At 42.3% G+C, this 20,157-nt stretch overlaps 1 protein-coding gene across 1 annotated transcript in view; it reads right to left on the reverse strand.

The window, feature by feature from the left end:
• Positions 1 to 16,250, reverse strand: part of LOC119296153 (nuclear cap-binding protein subunit 1-like) — a 19,014-nt gene extending 2,764 nt beyond the window's left edge. The window contains exons 1-15 of the mRNA XM_037574544.1: positions 16,054 to 16,250; positions 14,937 to 14,996; positions 14,598 to 14,654; positions 13,525 to 13,596; positions 13,268 to 13,330; positions 9,440 to 9,616; positions 8,546 to 8,671; positions 8,365 to 8,431; positions 7,978 to 8,174; positions 7,568 to 7,638; positions 6,572 to 6,656; positions 5,123 to 5,191; positions 3,953 to 4,071; positions 3,491 to 3,629; positions 1,649 to 2,149 (exon numbers count right to left, since the gene is read on the reverse strand). Coding sequence (XP_037430441.1) covers positions 1,649 to 2,149; positions 3,491 to 3,629; positions 3,953 to 4,071; positions 5,123 to 5,191; positions 6,572 to 6,656; positions 7,568 to 7,638; positions 7,978 to 8,174; positions 8,365 to 8,431; positions 8,546 to 8,671; positions 9,440 to 9,616; positions 13,268 to 13,330; positions 13,525 to 13,596; positions 14,598 to 14,654; positions 14,937 to 14,996; positions 16,054 to 16,140 — 1,890 coding nt within the window. The 5' untranslated portion in view covers positions 16,141 to 16,250. The remainder of the gene's footprint in view (positions 1 to 1,648; positions 2,150 to 3,490; positions 3,630 to 3,952; positions 4,072 to 5,122; positions 5,192 to 6,571; positions 6,657 to 7,567; positions 7,639 to 7,977; positions 8,175 to 8,364; positions 8,432 to 8,545; positions 8,672 to 9,439; positions 9,617 to 13,267; positions 13,331 to 13,524; positions 13,597 to 14,597; positions 14,655 to 14,936; positions 14,997 to 16,053) is intronic.
• Positions 16,251 to 20,157: the final 3,907 nt, after the last annotated feature.

Here is a 20,157-nt window from a genome sequence, read left to right on the forward strand (position 1 = left end):
ACAAATATGCCCGCCTTAGGCGCTTAGGCGTCCGCCTTAGGCGCTTAGGCGTCGCCTAGGCGATAAGGCGCTGGGGGCGCCTTAGGTCGCCTTACCGCCTTAAAAACATAGCCTAGGAGTTCTGGATTGAACTCTTGCTGCCCTATCAGCCTACATTCGCCTCTAGAGCGATATCTAGCGCAGCACGTTGAAGCTGTTCCTTCAACACTTGTGCTCTACACATTGTAGCAGCAAGGTGGAGTTGCTCCTCCACAACCTTTGTGCTGCTTCAGCGTAGCCCCTTCTAATTATGTGTGTTTAATATTCCTTTGCTAGCGAGTTGGTAACCACACGCAGACCATTACTCCAGACCACATGCATCCCATTATTAGAAAGGATACTACTGGAGGCAATCTTAAAAAAAGGAAACTGTTGAATTCCATTCATATGTCACGCATAATCTCTTCCCCATCATATTTTTTTGTTGAGAAGATCATCAGTTGTGTACGTCCGTTTAGACAGTCTTATCAATTAGTGTTTGATTGAATACAAGGTTGCACTTTTCCCCTTCCTCTTCAATTCCACCTCCCCTTCCCTTCTGTAATCCCACGTGAAACTGCTTCCTCCAGACCCTAAATAAAATTCTACCGCCGCTGTTGTAAATGGTTGTTGGCATCTTCCTCCAAATCCATGGCCAGCCAGGATCAAAGCTGCAGGGTCCTCCACCGCTGAGGATTTTTTTTCTCACACACCCGTTAGGATTGCCGCACTACATAAGGTCGCCGCTGCCTTTCATCACCACCGAGGCAAGTGCGCTTGTGTGTTCATTTTTATATTCTCACTTTCCATAGATTTCCTTTATGGTGTTCCTGATGCTGTGGCTAGCTACATCATACTAACTGGACTACATGATTAAAAAATATAGTATAGGTTGACGCAAACATTTACTTGCAGATGTCTGTCACATGTGCAAAGGAATGCCCAATGCAGATTACCTAATGTTGTTGTTACATCATACTAACTGCACAATCAAAAAATAAAACAGGTTGATGCAAACATTTACTTGCAGAATATATAGCTCACCATATCCTTATTCCTTGACTCAAAATATTTATTTTATCTTAGTCTTCTCAGGGCTTGGCACCAATAAAACATTACTTTCCTTGCCAAAACAGCTTCATGTATGGGATGTGTTATTTTATTCATGTTTGTCCTCTACAGAATCCACATAGGACATAACATGCCATAAATATAGTGCGCAAATTGCAGGATACGCACGTAAGATATCCTAACAATTTGCAATTTTATTTCTGAATTCTTTCTGGTCTATCATTTATTATCATGCCATCATTTATTTTCATGCTCACACTGATTATCATAGCCTTTAATTTCTTCTGGGTTATTCTAGCTCAGTATACCAAACTAAAGGGTGGTTATAAATGATTCAAGATGGCTCTCTTGGTATGATTTACCTACTTTTGCTATGGACGTCCTTTAACCTTTAATTTATATTTGGTAGTTGTACAAAATGCATAATTTAGGTTGTTAGCACTACAAGTATACCAATGCGATTCTACGGACCTCCTAAAAATTAATCAAAAAAGATTGATCGCTACAAAATCCAGCAGCAACACGCGGGGTATCTTCTAGTATGAGGATAAGAATGTACCTCCCATGGACGATCTGACACATGAAATTGGTCGACATTAGCAGGAGAAAAAACCCACTTGACTATAGCCAAGTTGGAAATTAAGCGATAACCCATCATTCTATCAATAGCTATAGCAGTCATCTGGGTACTGTTCTTCCAGTAAGCACTGACTTCATCCATCAACAATAACTGCATTTCCTCATCTGGGCACAGTTTGGAAATTATTTGACCATATCTCTCCAAAACAGTGATAAGATGGGTGAAACTTTTTGAACCGATGTCAAGAAGTGTCTGACTAACAACATCAACTGCGAATTTGGCCCCATTTGCAGGAACTATTTGTTCCTCAACCCACAAAATAATATCACGTGTAGTCTTCCTTCCTCTAACCATGCTAACAAGTTCCTTGGATAGCCTGTGGCCTTCGGTGCTTTCTTTGCTTTCATCTGTATGATATCTGAAATTAGGGCCAGCTTTTGGGGGTAACAACCCTTCCAACTCAGCAGCATCTTCAATACTCTGCAAAACAATAAAGGCAATAAATTCAATTCAAATGACCATTTCCAAACCACACAACAATTGAGTAGAAGGATATACAAATATAAAGCAAAAAAGGTCCTTTTTACTCCCCTGAAGTATTGCCCCATCTATTTCTTGGTTCAGTTTTCTCCCCCAAAGTTTCAGTTACCATTTACTATACAGCCTACTCTGGTTTCATATTGTGGTTTGGCTGACGTGGGCAATAAGTGCACAAGACTCAGAGCTGTGGACAAAAAAGAATGCATACATGGATGGGCACATCGTTCCAGAAAACAGAGACAACGAGGAACGCCATGGCCATGGATGCTGTTAAACTGGAACGAGGAAAATGCCGTTAAGCTAAAGTAGTGGTTGCACACGCAACAAGCCAACAATGCTCTTCTGTGAGCAGGCAGGCAACTGAGTTTAACCAGGCACGTGAATTAGGTACTGATAAAGTCAAGGGGATGATACACATGCCAGGTTCATATGTCATCCGGATGTAATAAACATGATGGGAGAACAATTTTGTGGAAATGATTGGTGAAGAAGATTGAGGATGCAATATGACCAAAGGCAACGAGAAGCACACAATATTGGAAAAAGATGTATGTCAGCACGACTATTGGTTGGGCAGAGTTCAATGGCCACTCTGGACACAGCCAAACAAGTCATCCCGTCTCAGCCAGTAGTCACCTCCCAGTCACAGATCTTGTCGCTCGAGCTCACTTCCCACCTCTTTACTAATGGGTGAAGCGGCTCTTGGGCAAGATCACGGTAGGTGTAGAGTGCACGACAGGAAACAAAGGAAACTACCACAGCTATTGATAAGTGAGCAGTTATTGTCCCCCTACTTCGGCACATGGTGCTCGAGACCATTGGTTCCACGGCAATGGATTTGGCGCAGCTGCTTGGTGGATGCACATGCTGCCACTCTTGGCTGTGAGGAGCAGATGAGCTTGGTACAAAACAGAAAGATATGGGCAGAAGGGGTGAAAAATAAAGACAGAAGGAACAAAGGTTGAAGAAGATATTACAGTTGGTAGATTGGCAGGATCTTGTGTGATTTTGATGATGTCATTGTTCATGTATGATGCCACGTGGCAGAACCATTCCACATCAGTCAAACAAGAGTCTAAAACTAGGGTAAGGGGTTAAACTCGAGGAGAGTAAACTGAACCAAAAATATAGATCAGGGGGTTATCCGATCAACTGTAAAACTTCGGGGTAGTAAAAAGGACCTTTTACCAAATCAAAGTGGCAAGGCATAAATCTAACACAAAACAATAAATTGTTAAAAAAAACTCCTTATAGAAAAGGAATGTCTCATATGTCACTAACCTGCTTGATTTTCTCGAAATAGGACAACCGAATTTCCCTTTCTAGTACTTCTTGGACAAAAACACGTTGTGGAGCCCATTTTGGTAGGCCCTTCACATTGGCCCACTCCTGCCAAGGCCAAATGAATTGAAAATTTGACCTGCGTAGGCAGATAATGCCATTAAGATTTAGCAGTACAAGGTTGCAGTTTGTTTTCAGTGCTACAGGAGATCAAACTTGTGAAAAGAAAAATTATGTTCTGAAACCAATTGGTTGCAAAGCTATACTAGCATTGTATGTAACGTTTTATGGAAATTTTTTAAGCAGTAGCAGAAGTGGGTCATCATCAGGGTATTCAACATCGAGAGGAAGAGTAGCAATAGCCAATAGGCTGCAGTAAGAGGTTCCAACAAACTCATACTAGGCCAAATAACCAAAGCAGGAACACTCGTGAACAAAACAAATACATGGCAATGAACTTACAAATGATGTGAAAACCATAGGATAAGTCTGGTGCGGCACTCTGTATCCATGTTACTTATTCTGTCAAAAAGAGCGTGTACTGCTGCTACCACCACAGATGGAAATGCAGCTGGCAAAGCCTGAAGATATGTTAAGATAATTAGACTCGGTCCACTCATCCTCAAGGAAGAAAGTAAAACAATTTTCTTTTATGGGAAGGAAAAAAGGTAAAACTGTAACCAGCCGGTTTCTACGGGAGGTTGCACACTAACATGTGTTGCCTATTCTCTAAATGTTGAACAAAGACATCCAGAACACTTGGTAATGGTATGGTGTTGATGCGACAAGTGGTGTCCTGATCTTTGGCGAGAGGATAAATAACGATTTGTGGTGATGACCCTGATGGTCCAGGTATCAACTCAACAGACTAGTAAATGTCGCAATCAGGTGAGTTGACAGACGTGAAAAGTGTAACATGCATCCTATATATGACATATCCATATGCTGTTTAAGTAGCCAACTCACTAATAGACGGCTCAATTATTTTTCTAGGACTCAGATTTGCTATGAAACCATAAGAAAATTGATTACTTCGTGATAACCTTAGCTCGTGGAAGCTTACTTGCAAATAAGTAAATACGCTGAACCTATCGATTTGAGGGTGCTACACTTCACATCCACATCTACGTTGATTATATGGTTCAAAAGTCTAGAGCAGATCTACATTCACATTTCACAGGCAGAAATTATGGCATCAATAGTTTACCAAAAATAAAAGGTGTAGTGGTAATAGTTTACCAAAAATAAAAGGTGTAGTGGTATAGATGAAAACATAAGCAAGTATGGAATGGGAATCTGGTATGCAGATAGATCCTAACAATATCATTCTTTCGAATACAAATAGTAAACAGTATGTTTAAGTATGTTATGAATGAATCATAACTGTCCTATTGACGAAACAAAGGAACTGTGGTTTCACAACTGTGCTCGTCATAACCATACAATTATGTAACAGAATTTTGGTCAACCCATGCACCAAAATCTGCATGGCCATGATAGAACTCAAGGCATATTTAGGTCTGCTGATGTGCTCATTAACAATGATGTATTTTTAAATCTCACATTGCATACTGGTCTCATCACTACACAAAATATCAGCTAAACAGTCTCAAAGCATTAAAGAAGAACTACCTTGCAAAGATCGATGATAACCAACGTATAGTAGATTGGCCTGAAAGGTGGATTCGGCAGCAATAGTAGCTGCAGAATATCAATATGTCATAAGAAAATATTCATTTTTATTTGACAAGTATACTCACTATAATGGATAATGGAGAACCTCAAAATGCATGCATAAATATTGCACTAGGTATCCTAACTACTCCCTCCGTTCCTCAATATTTGTCTTTTTAGAGATTTCAAATGGACTACCACATACGGATGTATATAGACATATTTTAGAGTGTAGATTCAGTCATTTTGCTCCATGTGTAGTCACTTGTTGAAATCTCTAGAAAGACAAATATTTAGGAACAAAGGGAGTATATCTTTATAAAAATATAGTGGTAACTGTTAAGACTGTTAGTGTCTATAATCCATCAGAACCAGGATACAACTTGGTATCATAAAGCCCAGAACCAACACCTCAGAAAGAATGCAAAAATAGTTGGCATGCTACAAGACAGTATTCCAAGGAATTTTAAAATTCAGCTACTAAATAGAAAACAGCCTGAAGAGTCACAACTCGGATTTATTAATAACCAAATTCATGCCGGCCAAAATTTGACGTCTCCTTTTTCTAATATTGTGAAATACATGTATAATTGCCCCCCAAATATTAGTAGATCGATATGAAGACAGAAATGGCAAACTGGCAACTATTCAGAAGGAACGCTCAAGGGTTTAACTTTAGTACCTAAATGAGTGCTTTTGTCCTTCATAATATACATGTACAAACTCTGCTGAAACTATTGCACGGAAGTAATACACTTGTTCAGAGATACTCATAGCAGGTTGAAGTTTTCCATCCAGCTTTTCTAGGTTTATCATCATTATATTTCAGAATACCACGGATAGTTAAACAATGTTAGCAAGATAATGATCTAAAGTAGGATCATTTTTGTATGACAAGGTCAGTTCGTTGAGCCTCCCATAATTGTATAAGATCATAAAAATTCATATACTCTATAAAGGGAAATATATATTGGGAAAAGCATAAAGCTAGACACAAATATTGGATCTTGAACAAAATTTGCGAACTTAGGTGAACTTATTCATGTTGGTCAGCTGGACGTAATTTTTCAAACCTTACTCAATATAAACTATGTGTTACTACTACAATAATATCTCCAAACCAATCCACAATTAGCTCAGATCAGCACACCCAAACGATCGGTCATATTCAGCAGATCCACTGGAAATGCTTGGGCGAAACTCAACACATACACCAAGAAAAGCAAGGTTTACTACCCATTTCATTGTGGTTAACTTAAATCATTGCCATACAAGAAATTTAGAGTGGAACATGAAGATTCACTTCTGCAACAACTAAAGGTAACAGTTCACTTAACATGAAGGCAGACATGCAGAAACTAGTAATAATAGTCTAAAACACACGTAATAAAGATGGTTCAGAAATACCTGTGAAAATATGGTCTCAGCCATCAGGTGTTCATACCGAAAAGACACAGGAAGGCTGACCAGATAAAACGCACATTCTTTGCGACTGTCTTTCAAAGAAAAATATAACCATGATAGAATTAGTATAAGAAAACCAAAATAATACAATTCAGCAGGCAAATATTAACACAAAATACAAAATTCAACAAATTTTCCCGTGATGGGCATGAGAAAAGTTGTCAACCCTAATTATTGTCTTTAAAATGGTATTTTCGCATGCTAGCAAAAAAGTAAAACTGTCACACTTGAGTTAGGCAACTTCACCAAAGATTTAGCCATGCACAGGGGTGTGTGGAAGTTAGCTATCCACGTGCCAGAACCATGACTTGGTTTCGATATATTATGGGTTTCAACTCTAGCCTACCCCAATTGTTTGAGACTGAAAGGCTTTGTTGTTGTAGTTTGTTTGTTGTTGAGTTAGGAACTTCGACATTGTTAGGCTTGTGCTTAGCTCTTTCCAGAACCTTTGGCTTGGCATGATACACTTTATTACCCCTATACCCTATTTGATGCCACGTGTGTGGCAAACAACTTGTTCGTCACAACCGTGGTTGCCACACTGTTGGGAGAAATTTACAGCAAGGTGTTGTAAGTAATAAGACAGGATTAGTTCTTGCAAAAATAAAACAGATGTTAGAACACCTCCACTGCATACTTTGGGAGCAAGGTTTATAGACCAAAATTCTAGAGCTTAACAAGAGATGATAGACAAAAGCAACACATCCAAATACAGCCAGATTTTGTTAACCAAGGGAGAGAACATAAGACTCGGCACTACGAAGATAGAGAACACCAAATTTATTCACATTAAGGACTGACAAGCAAATCCAATGAGTACATGGTGTCAGCAATGTCATGCATGAACAACTTAACAAACAGATGCCTGACATCTAACAATCGCAGCTTTTGTACAAGTGTCAAACACACTAATAGAACTGAGAAAAAATTGTAACTGACCATCCATTGAAGAAAAGCAGCACATCCAATATGTATTCCTCAACAACAAAACGGTCTACAGGTTGCATATTCTGTAAGAAAATGATAGCTGATTAGGGCTCATAAGTATATATATATAAACAGGTTAACTTTGCAACATAAAACAAAGTAATAGCGAATTTCATGTAGTTAACATGCATTACAAAAAATACAGCAATGAAAACATTAAATGTAACAATGCTCAATGGACTAGAACATAGCATAAAGGTGTGTGCCTCGTAATAAGTATATAAACAGGTGAACTTTGTAACATAAAACCAAGTAATAGCGAATTTCATGTTAGTTAACATATGTTACAGAAAAGACAGCGATGAAAACATTAAATGTAACAATGCTCAATGGACTAGTATATACATAAAGTTGCGATTTACCTCAGCTTTATTTGTTGGAAATATATGGAGCCTACGAAGCCTTTGAGGATACTTTAGATTGGCTTCATGCATCTCTTGCCCTTTTAATATCTCAGAAGACGACATCGTGAAAGTAGGTGGTGGGTAACTAACTGGGTGGAAACGGTGAGATTTTCCAACTACTAACTGAGCTTCAAACGACAAGTGAGGTTTTGGAACTGCAAGGGGCAATTAAACAGAATGCAAAACAAATTAAGCAACTGCACATTCGGAATTATGTATAATGTCCTGAGCTGAATAAAGAAGAAGTTATCTTATCATTCAACACTATACTGCTTGAATATTAAAACCAACAGCATATTATTTCAGTAAGAAATCGTGTGTATTTTATATCATGCACTGACATACCACTTTTAACCTTCCATCCATTACGAGAAAGAAGTTGCATACGCTCCCATAGATCTTCCATGAAATCCTACAAGGAATATAAGTTACTGAACTGATCAAAATATCACAAAAGGAGTTAAATGGGCCGGAATTCAGGAAATAAACCAGTGTAAGGTTCAGACATTCAAGAAATTGCCAGTACCTTCTTACTGGGAGAGTTGCCTTCATCCGTCTCGAAGACTGAGAAAGCAATATCATCAAAATGCCTTCTGATACTTATGTAAGACTGTATACCAACCAGAACCCTCTCGAGTTCATCCGGGACTTGCTGCATGTTAGAATTTATCAGTGTATTCTACCACCGATTCATGTCTGCAGAATTTTCTAATACACAATTCAAGAACGGGAGTACATTGTAGGAGCCTATAACTTTGCATTGCAACGATAATTTGGTGGGGAGCACCCCACCCCCACCCACCCCCAAAATCGAGAATGTAAATGTGGATCATGCATTCTTCCAGAAGGTCTAAGCAATCATGGCTAATGTTCATTTTATGGTGCAGACACATACAAACTTTCAAGGTCGGTGGTACCCATATGCACAAGTCTTGCTACTTACTAGAGGAGCAGTGTCCCTATTTCACTTCTTGAAAATATGTTGGGATGCTTATAGTGCAGCTTTCAAATAGATGACGGAATGATATAGAGGAACATTAGAAAATAATGAAGATACCCTTCTAAAGATCAAAAACTAGAAAAGGTGCATGAACACTAATATTACTAAGATGTGCAAAATGGCAGTGCCAGCGTAACTCTTAGAGGCATTCATATTGAACCGCACATACTACAAAAAAGGGGAGTAATCAAAGTAGCTTAATAAAGCCAATGGGGGTTCATACAAGCAGAGAACAAGAATCATGTGTTGCTGCTAAAGCAGTCAAATTGGACACCAAAGGTAATGCATGACCATAAAAGATATTACTCATATAAATAGAACAACCATTATTCTCTGACTTAAATGAATAACCGTCTCGCAATAAACAAGATCCAGATATAATAAAGATTAAACAGTACCAGAATAGTTTAATAGCGTTACCTCGAACAATTCTGAACCACCCCATGGAAGGGAAGCCAAAATACAATAAACATAAAAATCAGCACGTGGTTGCCAACAAGCATTTCCAGCATCTTCATCCAATATAGTTGCAGCAGATGATAAAAGTGTCTCGTATGTCTCAATAATGGAATTTGGGGATATAACTTTGCTGCACATCTACAAAACACACACACATTCTACAGTTACAAGAAGAAAAGGTTGAAACAACAGAAACACTACAAATTGCCTCGTCTATACGGCGCAAAATACAAGAAAAAAATTCTACCATGAAAGGAAAGAGGACAGAGAGAAATCTCTCGACTCTTTTCAAGAACAAAGCAAAAGCATTCAAAATCAACTTGTTATTGTTAGGAGATATCCAACTTGTATTTCCAGGTGGCCATAGGCCAGTATATATACACGTACAGATGTGGTACAATATGCAGAAAACCCCTTAATAAAAAGGGAACACGGCTAAATATATATAACTCTAACACACCCACCCCCTCTAAAACTCATGGTGGATCAACAACGAGTTTGGAGAGATAGAAGCCGTGCTTTGCTTTAGTCTGGGCCTTCGTAAAGAAATCCACCAACTGTAACTCGGAAGGAACATACTGAAGAGCAATAACCAGATCCTGCAAACCAGCGCGCACAAAAGAAGCATCAACACCAATATGTTTGGTGAGCTCATGCTTAACAGGGTCACGGGCAATACTAATAGCACTTGTACTGTCAAACAAGGCAGAGTAGGTGTAGTGATAGAAACACCAAACTCCTGAAATAACCACCGTAACCAAGTCACCTCTGCCGTCAAATGAGCCATAGCTCACGACTCAGCCTTTTCTTCGTCTTCGGGACAATGAGAGAACCACCAACAAAAACACAGTAAGCAGAAAGCGAACGGCAATCTAAGGGATCACTAGCCCACATAGCATCTGAATAGGCCTGATGTTGTAATGAACTGGAGCGGGGAAAGAACAGAGGGTGAGAGATCGTGCCACGAAGATAATAGAGAACACGAAAGAGGTGACTATAGTGAACCTAAGTGAGAGCAGAGACAAACTGACCCAAAATATGGACAGGATAGAAGATATCTGGACGAGTGATAGCTAGATAGACAAGACTCCCAACAAGATGACGATAACGCGTCGGATCAGACAAGGGGTCACTATCAGTAGCACGGAGATGAACATTGAGCTCCATGGGAGTCTCAACAATGCGGTAATCAGTAAGAGTAGCACGAGCAAGAAAATCTTGGGTATACTTTTCTTGGGAAGTAAAAAAGGCATCAGAGGTAGAAGAGACCTCAATCACAAGAAAATAGCTAAGAGGGCCAAGATCGGATATAAGAAACTGCTCACTAAGGCGTGCCTTCACAAAGCAATATACTCGGGGTCGTCGCCAATGATGATCATGTCATCAACATATAGAGGAAGAGTCCAACCACGAGCAGAAAGGTGGACAAACAGTGCAGGATCATGAGCACACGCTAAAAAACCAGCAGCAGTCATCCCAGAGGCAAAATGTTCAAACCAGGCGCGAGGGGCTTGCTTAAGGCCATAGAGAGAGCGGCGAAGACGGCAGACCATGCAGTCAGGAACAAAATACACAGGCAGTGGTTGCATGTAAACCTCCTCACGCAACATACCATTAAGAAATGCATTCTTAACATCAAGCTAAGACATAGACCAGTGGCGATTGGAGGCCTTGGCAAGAAGTGTTCAAACAATGGTCATATGGACCACAGGAGCAAAAGTCTCATTGTAATCACAACCATGCTCCTGCTGGAAGCCACGAGCCACAAGACTAGCTACGTAGCGCTCAACAGAACCATCGGAGCGAGTCTTAACCTTATAGACCCACTTACAAGTGATGGGACGAACACGGGGAGGAAGAGAAACAAGATCCCACGTGTCGGTGCCTGCCATTCCAAGCTGTCATTTGGGATGAACAACAGCATCACGATACGAAGTCGACTTAAGAACAGCAACGCCTGCGCTTGGAAAACCAAGGCGGTCAACAGGCATAAGCAGACGAGGACGCAAGCCATAAGTAGGATGAGACGAGGAACATGGCACATCAGAAGTAGATGGCGCATCAGTAGACACATCCACAACATACAAACGGCGAGTATAGAAGTGAGGAAAAGATGGAAGAATACGAGGAGGAATCACTAGAATAAACTCAGGTGATGGAGATGGGGAAGCCACCGGTGATGAAGGTGTAGAATCCTGTGATAAGCGAGGTGACGAAGCCATAGGAGATGGCGGCGTCAAATCTGCAATAGTTGGAGAAGCAGGAGCAGTAGGACAGATGGACAAGGGCTCAACAGGATTGACAGGAGTGTCATGAAAAGTGAGGACTAAGATATCCTCCACTGAAAAGGTCGAGGAAGATGGACGTGATTAGAGGGAAGAGACTCATCAAAAGTCACACCCCAAGAAATACACATCTGACGACCTACAGGTGGGGTGGGACAACACACAGCGGAGCTTCAAGCTCGTTCGAGCCAACGGGCTTTGACCTGATACAGGGCCAACTCGACCTGGAGAGGAGGCACACCGGAAGGGTCGGGCAGCAAGCAACAAGCGGATCGAACAGCGCACGCGGTCAAACGCAAAGCCGACGAGGAGCACGTGTTGGCATGGGCCGTGCTTGCGGAAGGCACAAACAGTGCGTTGGTGGAAGGTTGCTTGGCCAGCTTGATGAGCGGGCGAGATACGCAAGAGGGCGGAACAACGACGGCGGGAGGCGCGCATGGAGAATAGGCGGACCGGTGGCCAGCGTGAGAGAAGGAACAACGGCTGCCAGTAAGGGAAAGGTAGCGACGGTGCACGAGACAGGATCGAAAAGAGCACAAGTTGAGCGTGCGGGGAAAAAACTAATGCTCTAATACCATGTTAGGAAATATGCAACTTGTATATCCAGGTGGCCATAGGACAACATATGTACACATACAAGTGTGGTACAATACAATATGCAGAAAACCCCTTAGAGAACAAGGAAAATACAAAGGGGAAACAGTTATAAGCTCTCAATACAGGGAGCAATAGGAGATATCAGAGCCTAACGTAAGGATGATATCGCGCTAACCAATATGCTGACCACATGCAAATTCTACAATCATAAATTATACAAATTATGATATATATAAATCATAAAAATGTATCTCTAGAGTTGTACTGCTTCAGTTTCTGGGCTGGAGAAGCCAAAGCTACCCAAATAAGCCATAAGTAACATGCATGCAACACTACTGCCTTAAAGATCGTATGATTCTTAGAGGATGCAAATACTTAGGAATTTTTCCCTATAGAGGCCTGTTTGACTATACGAATGAATTTAACGAATTTGTATGGATTGCTTTCCTATGCCCGTAATTCTATAGGAATTTGACATCCACTCCGTCTTCTTTTCTACTGATTTGCTTAGTAACTAAGGCAGTTTTCCTATGTCCTACACAAACGACTACCCTGCAGCTTTCCTATGTTTTGCAATCATCAGTTTTGCACTTGCATTCCCATCGAAATCCTGTGTTTCATTCCTACAATCCAAAGAGACCTTGCAACTATTATTTCCCTCAGAACAGCACCCTTCCCAATTTTATCATATAGTTATTCGTACTTCTAGTTTAGAATTACACATGACTAGTGTAACAGGAAGAGACTAAACACCTTTAGCACTGCTCGATTATTGATGAACATGTGTTGCCAATATAACAAGTCAATATGTCAGGTATGAGATATTGAAAATCGCAAGTTGGGACACATGGTAGCAGCTAGAAAAGGATGAGCAAGAGTATCAACCCAAAACTACTACATAACTTACCAGGCCACAGAGAAACCGCAGCAATATCCTGATCCTATCACGGTTTTCAGTATGCAAAGCATCCTGCAATTACAACGAGTCAATACAAGGCTAGGATAATCTTAAGAGGGACCAAAGTTGGGAAAAAGAAGTCCGGTGGCATAATAAGTCAATAATGCTGGAATATAATCATAGAGAACATTCTCCAGTGGAACAAGGGGGGAGAAAGGATTTACAGATGCTATCATGCTCTGTGATGTAGAAACAAAGATTCACACCTGTAGGTTTGCCTGTGTTGCATCCACGATACCCTTGGCAAAATCTTCATTTTCTAAATTTATCAAACCTATCTGACATTACAAAAGAACAAAGCAGAACCATCACAACGATTTAGTTCAATTAAGTAAGAGAGATCATATAGCAGCATCTTGTTCTTAAAACATGTAGCTCAAAAGTTAATTTAATGTGAGATTACAAAGTTAGGTACAGAAGGTTTTAAAACCAACTGTCATAAATAAAGACCAGTTCTTTATGGAAGAGAACTGCTCAAATACAAAATTACTGTGCGTCCAATTTTGTTGCGATTAATTCATCATTTGACCTAAAACAATAGACATACCCTCCTCTCATGAAAAGATGCACATAAAAATACGCCAACAGAATAAAATCGTAGAAGTATTGGCGAACGGCTGGACATCATCGCCCACCATAGCATACACGGTACCAAGGGGATCAAGAGACCACAATTGATCTCTGTTTATTTATAAGTAGCAGGTTTGTTGCACAAAACATGTGGAAATAATGAAAAGATAGTATGTTTGCTTTGGCATGGCAAGCTTTGCGTGGGAGAGGATATATAAATGAGCAGTCGTACATGAGCACTAGAATAATCAAAATCCTACCCGCAGATTAGAAAATAACATGCAGATCATGTGTAAACATGATAAGACCTAGGCCAACAGAATATGAGCCAAAGCATATGTGAACTTCAAAGTTCACTCACAATGTAAAGTCACCAGTCATATAGATCACATTTTAGATCAGGGTTACAAACTATAACTGTGGCGTATGACCAAACTGTATGCTTGTACAGGGCCATGTTTTGTTTCATAAGTCCAACCAGAAACTCAAAATGATAAATATGCATACTAGATATATGTTGTTTATAATGCTGATATACATGCTGCTTTCCTCTTTGTTACAGAAATAATAAGGACATTCAAAGCATGAGCAACAAGTCAAACATGTATTGAGATTCAATAAGAACTTCAAATGATCCACGAGTAATATTTATGAAAGAAGACAACATAAATTAGCAAAGTGTATAGGCTTCATAGAAATAGCTGCATACCAAAACTCCAAAGAAAGGAATCTTGTGAGGTAATTGTTCTGCACACTTAAGGAGAAACTGCTTGGACAAAGGTACATTTAGTTAGCACCTCAAATCGATTCAGATAAAAGATGACGATATGTATCGAAGGCATTGAAGAGGTAAGCAAATGCTACAGGATGCAGCATGTAGGATCCATACTCCACGGTTTTTTTTTTTGAACAATGGCTGGGAAGGAACCAATTAAGCACTAATGCTTCTTTGTAGAATTAAAACTATAGATTATCAAAAGATAGCCAGATTGGAATAGTAAAAGCACAATAATATGAACAAGCACAGACTAGAATGTTGGACACCAACCTCAAAAATATCATCTTTGGAGTGTTCATATTCACGAGAAAGCACATTGTAACAGATTTCCTGTGAAGCCAATGCTTGGTCAGAACAGGTGCGAAAGAAACATGGCATGATAGATGAAAAAATGCAAACATTCTATTAAGACCATTGTGCGTTAGTTGGAACAACTGCGATGTTGCAAAAATTGACAAACAATCACAGGAAAAATGTGTGAGTGCCTATGAACTTGCTTGGCACCCTTTAGTAATCATTTGATTGAAACTGCAATTTGCAATAAATCAGGATTCTACCTAGAGATGGGTAATCTTCATCATTACGTACTATCCAATAGTACCACAATTTCACTTATCTTAGAGGGCATGTTCAACTAGAAACAGGATAAGTGACAAACGATTTATGTCGCTCTTAACATAATAATAACCCTGGAACTATCCTAGGATTACTGTAACACCAATATGTAGTCGTAGGATATATAGAATGTGTTTGGTTTGAGCTCGGGCTTGTCCAACAAACAAATTTGGCCAAGGTTCTGTTTGCCCATGAATTGGCCAGTGTTGGGAAGAAAAATGTACTAGAGTAGGCAAAGGGGAATTGGCGTGCCCAAAAGTTGGCAACCGTCCAAACAAGGTCCAAATTTTTAGTCATGGCCAGAAATTGAATTGTGACAGCAGATGTGCAACACTGCAAGCAGACAAGTTCCTAAGGCACTAGTAGTAGGTCGCAACCCAAGTTTGGTCTCATATTGAGCCAACTTGCTGTATCTAAATGCAAGAAGCAGATCCAACGGCCTGGGAACCAAATCAACTGTTGAGAGCGACGATACTAGATTGGCAGGAATGAGATAACGAAAGCAAAGGCTGCAAAGCTTTTGGATAATTAAGAACAGGCGGTGAACTGTATGCGCCCTAGAATAATAGTGATTAAAAAAGCACTAGCACCCCCATCTTCTGCTCTCTCCGCAGACTGCCAGCCAGATTGGCACATTGAGAGCCGCCGCGATACCAATTCCACTCTGCACCCCCAATACCAAGAGCTGAGTATTCCGTACAGAGAACTGTGACCGGTGGCTAGGGTTTTGAAGGGGTGGCGAGGTGGGAGGGAGAGAGGTAGGGGAACTCACGATGTGCTCCTTGTGGTCGGCGGTTCCCCCGTACTCGGGGCACCTGTCGCCGATGCGAAGCAGCAGCGTCCTCCAGCCAGCGCTCATGGCGGCGGTGGCGGTGGCGGTGGCGGAGAGAGGTGCCGGGTGCGGGCAGGAGGCGACTCGGGTCGAGGGTTTTGGTTTCGGTCGGTGCGCGGGGGTTTGGCTCCGTGGGAGGCTGGTCAGTGTGGATTTGGGGCATGTTTGGTTGCCCGCATATGGCCCAGCCTCGCCGTGCGGGAAAGATTGAGAGCCTGCGTTCATTGTGTGGTCCGCATCACAAGGAACTTATGTTCAGGCCAGGTCCTCGCGAGCCTAACTCGCGCGAGGCAGGGGAGGGCGACGCGCTTCTCCTCTCGTGCGAGCAGGGAGATGGCGCGAGCTCGCCCGCGTCGTCGAAAAATCGGCGGAAGGATTTCGGCTCACCTCCCGCCGAGTCCACCCCTATTTAGCCCCCTTCTTCACCGTCCCAACTCCCGCCACCATTCTCCCTTCGTTCGAGCTTTCCCGCCGACGCGCATCGGAGATGACGAGCAGGTAAGCGGCGCATCTTCATCGGCCGGCGGTCCACGGTGTCGGTGCTCCTTCACCGGTCGGCGGTCCACTGGTCGGTGCTCCTTCACCGGCCGGTGTTGATCTTCCACGACCGTCCCCCCTCGTCCTCGAGCTGCAGTCATGGCCTCTCTGAGTTCAATCCCCCTTTCTCTCTATTCCTTCTAGCTAGATCTGAGTTGCGGCTAGGGTTTGATCTAGATGCATGGTTGATTAGTAGTTTAATCTGTGAGCTGATATGGTTGATTGCTATATTACGGTTGCAATTTATGGTAGGCCTAGATGTTCAAGCATGTGGTAGGCTAGATTAGTAGTAGAATTTAAAGTTGAATCTTGTGCTTGTGTTGATTCGTGCTTACATCCGTGATTTGTACCTATTGGTGGTCCATTTGTAGCATGATGTATGTTCGTGCTCATAGGTTCTCCGGTGTGATTAGTATGATAGCGATGAACCATATGTGCTTAGTATGATAGTCATGAACCATGTACATGTATGTTGTTGCTTTCCTGGATTGTCTAGTATGTTGTGTGTTATGCTTACCGTCAATGCGTGCTACGATCGTAGGACATGACCACGCAGACGCAAGATCTTAGTCGGGCCCTTGTCCTGTCCGACAGCCAGTTGCTCCATTGTTTGTCGAGGACTCGCAACCTATGTCTGAGATGGCACCTGATTCAGAGGTGTTCGCGCCTGATTCCCTCTATGTGCCAGTAGTGCTCGTTGAGCCAACTCCTGCTGTTGCCGCTGCACTCAAGGTGGCAGCAGCAAAGGCAAAGAAGGATGGTAGGTCGAACAACATGAAGTGGCAGCCGTTCATGTCCACGTTCGTGCTGAATAAGATGTGTGAGCTCATCTCTAGTGGAGCTATGACTGACAAGGGCTTCAAGGAGGTGCACTTGAACACCGTTGCGAAGCAGGTGTTCGAGTTCTGTGGGCAGGAGGTGTCTGCCACCCAGGTGTACAACCACCTGAGGAAATGGAGAGGTCGATGGATCCAAGTGTCCAAGCTAAGAGACCTTAGCGGCGCCTCATGGGATGAGAACACTTGCTTCATAGTTCTAGAGGCAAAGCACTACATCGGCCATGTCGCGATTAGCTCACAGCCCTCTTCCTTTTCATGTTGTCACCATTGCCTACTCCTAATCGCAACTAACAACACTTGTGTTTCATTCTTAGGACCACCCAAAGGGCGCTGAGTTCCTCAACACACTCATACAGAACTATAGCCAGATGCAGCACATCTTCTCGTTCGGGCTGGCAACTGGGAAGCATGCCATGGGCTCGGGGGAGCCTCTTGGTTTCCCATGCCAGACTTCCCTGGGACCCCGGACGTCGAGGTCCTTGATGGCCCTGACAAGCCAGATGCGAAGCCCTTTGACAAGCCATTTGACCCCGTCCATGATAGAAAGAGGAAGAGAGAAGGCCTGGTGGAGGAGGAGATCAATGTCTTTTGCAGCATGACTGGGGCGGTGAAGGAGGTGGAAATAGCCATCAGGGAGTGCAAGCTCCTCGACGTCCACCCTGACCTGTATGGCGCTGTCATGACCCAGGGTGGCTTTAGCGACGAGGCTCTCATGGCAGCTCTCAGCCACCTGCTTGACAACAAGGCCCAGGGTGTTGGGTTCGTTGCCATGGCAGACGCTCACAGGGTGCTATGGCTCAGGAGCTGGCTGGGCAAGTGATACGTCTCCGTCGTATCTATAATTTTTGATTGTTCCATGCCAATATTATTCAACTTTCATATATTTTTGGCAACTTTTTATACTATTTTTTGGGACTAACATATTGATCCAGTGCCCAGTGCCAATTCCTGTCTGTTGCATGTTTTATGTTTCGCAGAAAACCCATATCAAACGGAGTCCAAACGGGATAAAAACGGACGGAGAATTATTTTGAAATATTTGTGATTTTTGGGAGGAAGAATCAACGCGAAACGGTGCCCGAGGTGGCCACGAGAATGGCCCACGCCACCACTCCATGTGGGCGCGCCCCCTATATCGTGGGCCAACCGTAAGGCGGTTCATGCCCTTCTTTGGCCGCAAGAAAGCTAATTTTTGGAAAACGATCTGGACGAAGGTTTCAATCCAATCGGAGTTACGGATCTCCAGATATAAAGGAAACGGTGCCAGGGCAGAATCCCAGAACGCAGAAACAGAGAGATAGATCCAATCTCGGAGGGGCTCTCGCCCCTCCCAAGCCATGGGAACCAAGGACCAAAGGGGAAACCCTTCTCCCATCTAGGGAGAAGGTCAAGGAAGAAGAAGAAGAAGGGGGGCTCTCTCCCCCTTGCTTCCGGTGGCGCCGGAACGCCCCTGGGGGCCATCATCATCACCGCGATCTTCACCAACACCTCCGCCATCTTCACCAACATCTCCATCACCTTCCCCCATCTATATTCAGCAGTCCACTCTCCCGCAACCCGTTGTACCCTCTACTTGAACATGGTGCTTTATGCTTCATATTATTTTCCAACGATGTGTTGCCATCCTATGAAGTCTGAGTAGATTTTCGTTGTCCTATCGGTGATTGATGAATTGCTATGATTGGTTTGAGTTGCATGTTTTATTATTGGTGTTGTCCTATTGTGCCCTCCGTGTCGCGCAAGCGTGAGGGATTCCCGTTGTAGGGTTTGCAATATGTTTATGATTTGCTTATGGTGGGTGGCGTGAGTGACAGAAGCATAGACCCGAGTAAGTAGGTTGTTTGCGTATGGGATAAAGGGGACTTGATACTTTAATGCTATGGTTGGGTTTTACCTTAATGAATCTTTAGTATTTGCGGATGCTTGCTAGAGTTCCAATCATAAGTGCATATGATCCAAGTAGAGAAAGTATGTTAGCTTATGCCTCTCCCTCAAATAGAATTGTAATAGTGATTATCGGTCTAGTAACGTAGTCAATTGCTTAGGGACAATTTCACAACTCCTACCACCACTTTTCCACACTCGCTATATTTACTTTATTGCATCTTTATCTAAACAGCCCCTAGCTTTTATTTACGTCTTCTTTATTATCTTGCAAACCTATCCAACAATACCTACAAAGTACTTCTAGTTTCATACTTGTTCTAGGTAAAGCGAACGTCAAGCGTGCGTAGAGTCGTATCATGGCCGATAGGACTTGAGAGAGTATTTGTTCTACCTTTAGCTCCTCGTTGGGTTCGACACTCTTACTTATCGAAAGAGGCTACAACTATCCCGTATACTTGTGGGTTATCAAGACCTTTTTCTGGCGCCGTTGCCGGGGAGTCATAGCGTGGGGTGAATATTCTCGTGTGTGCTTGTTTGCTTTATCACTAAGTAGTTTTTATTTGTTGTTCCTAGTTGTTCTCTATCTTTAGTTATGGATACGGAACACGAAATACCCAAAAAATTAGGTGTACTTGCTACTCATGGAGATGGGGTAACTCCTAAAACCCTCGATTCTCATTATGTGAGAGATATTTTGTACTACTTTGATAATCCTGAGAAAACCCCCTTCAACTTTATAATGGGAGACGCGTTGGATCAACGTGAATACTTTAGGGATTAT

This window comes from Triticum dicoccoides, chromosome 4B, assembly GCF_002162155.2.
Source record: "Triticum dicoccoides isolate Atlit2015 ecotype Zavitan chromosome 4B, WEW_v2.0, whole genome shotgun sequence".
NCBI classification, from domain to species: Eukaryota; Viridiplantae; Streptophyta; class Magnoliopsida; order Poales; family Poaceae; genus Triticum; species Triticum dicoccoides.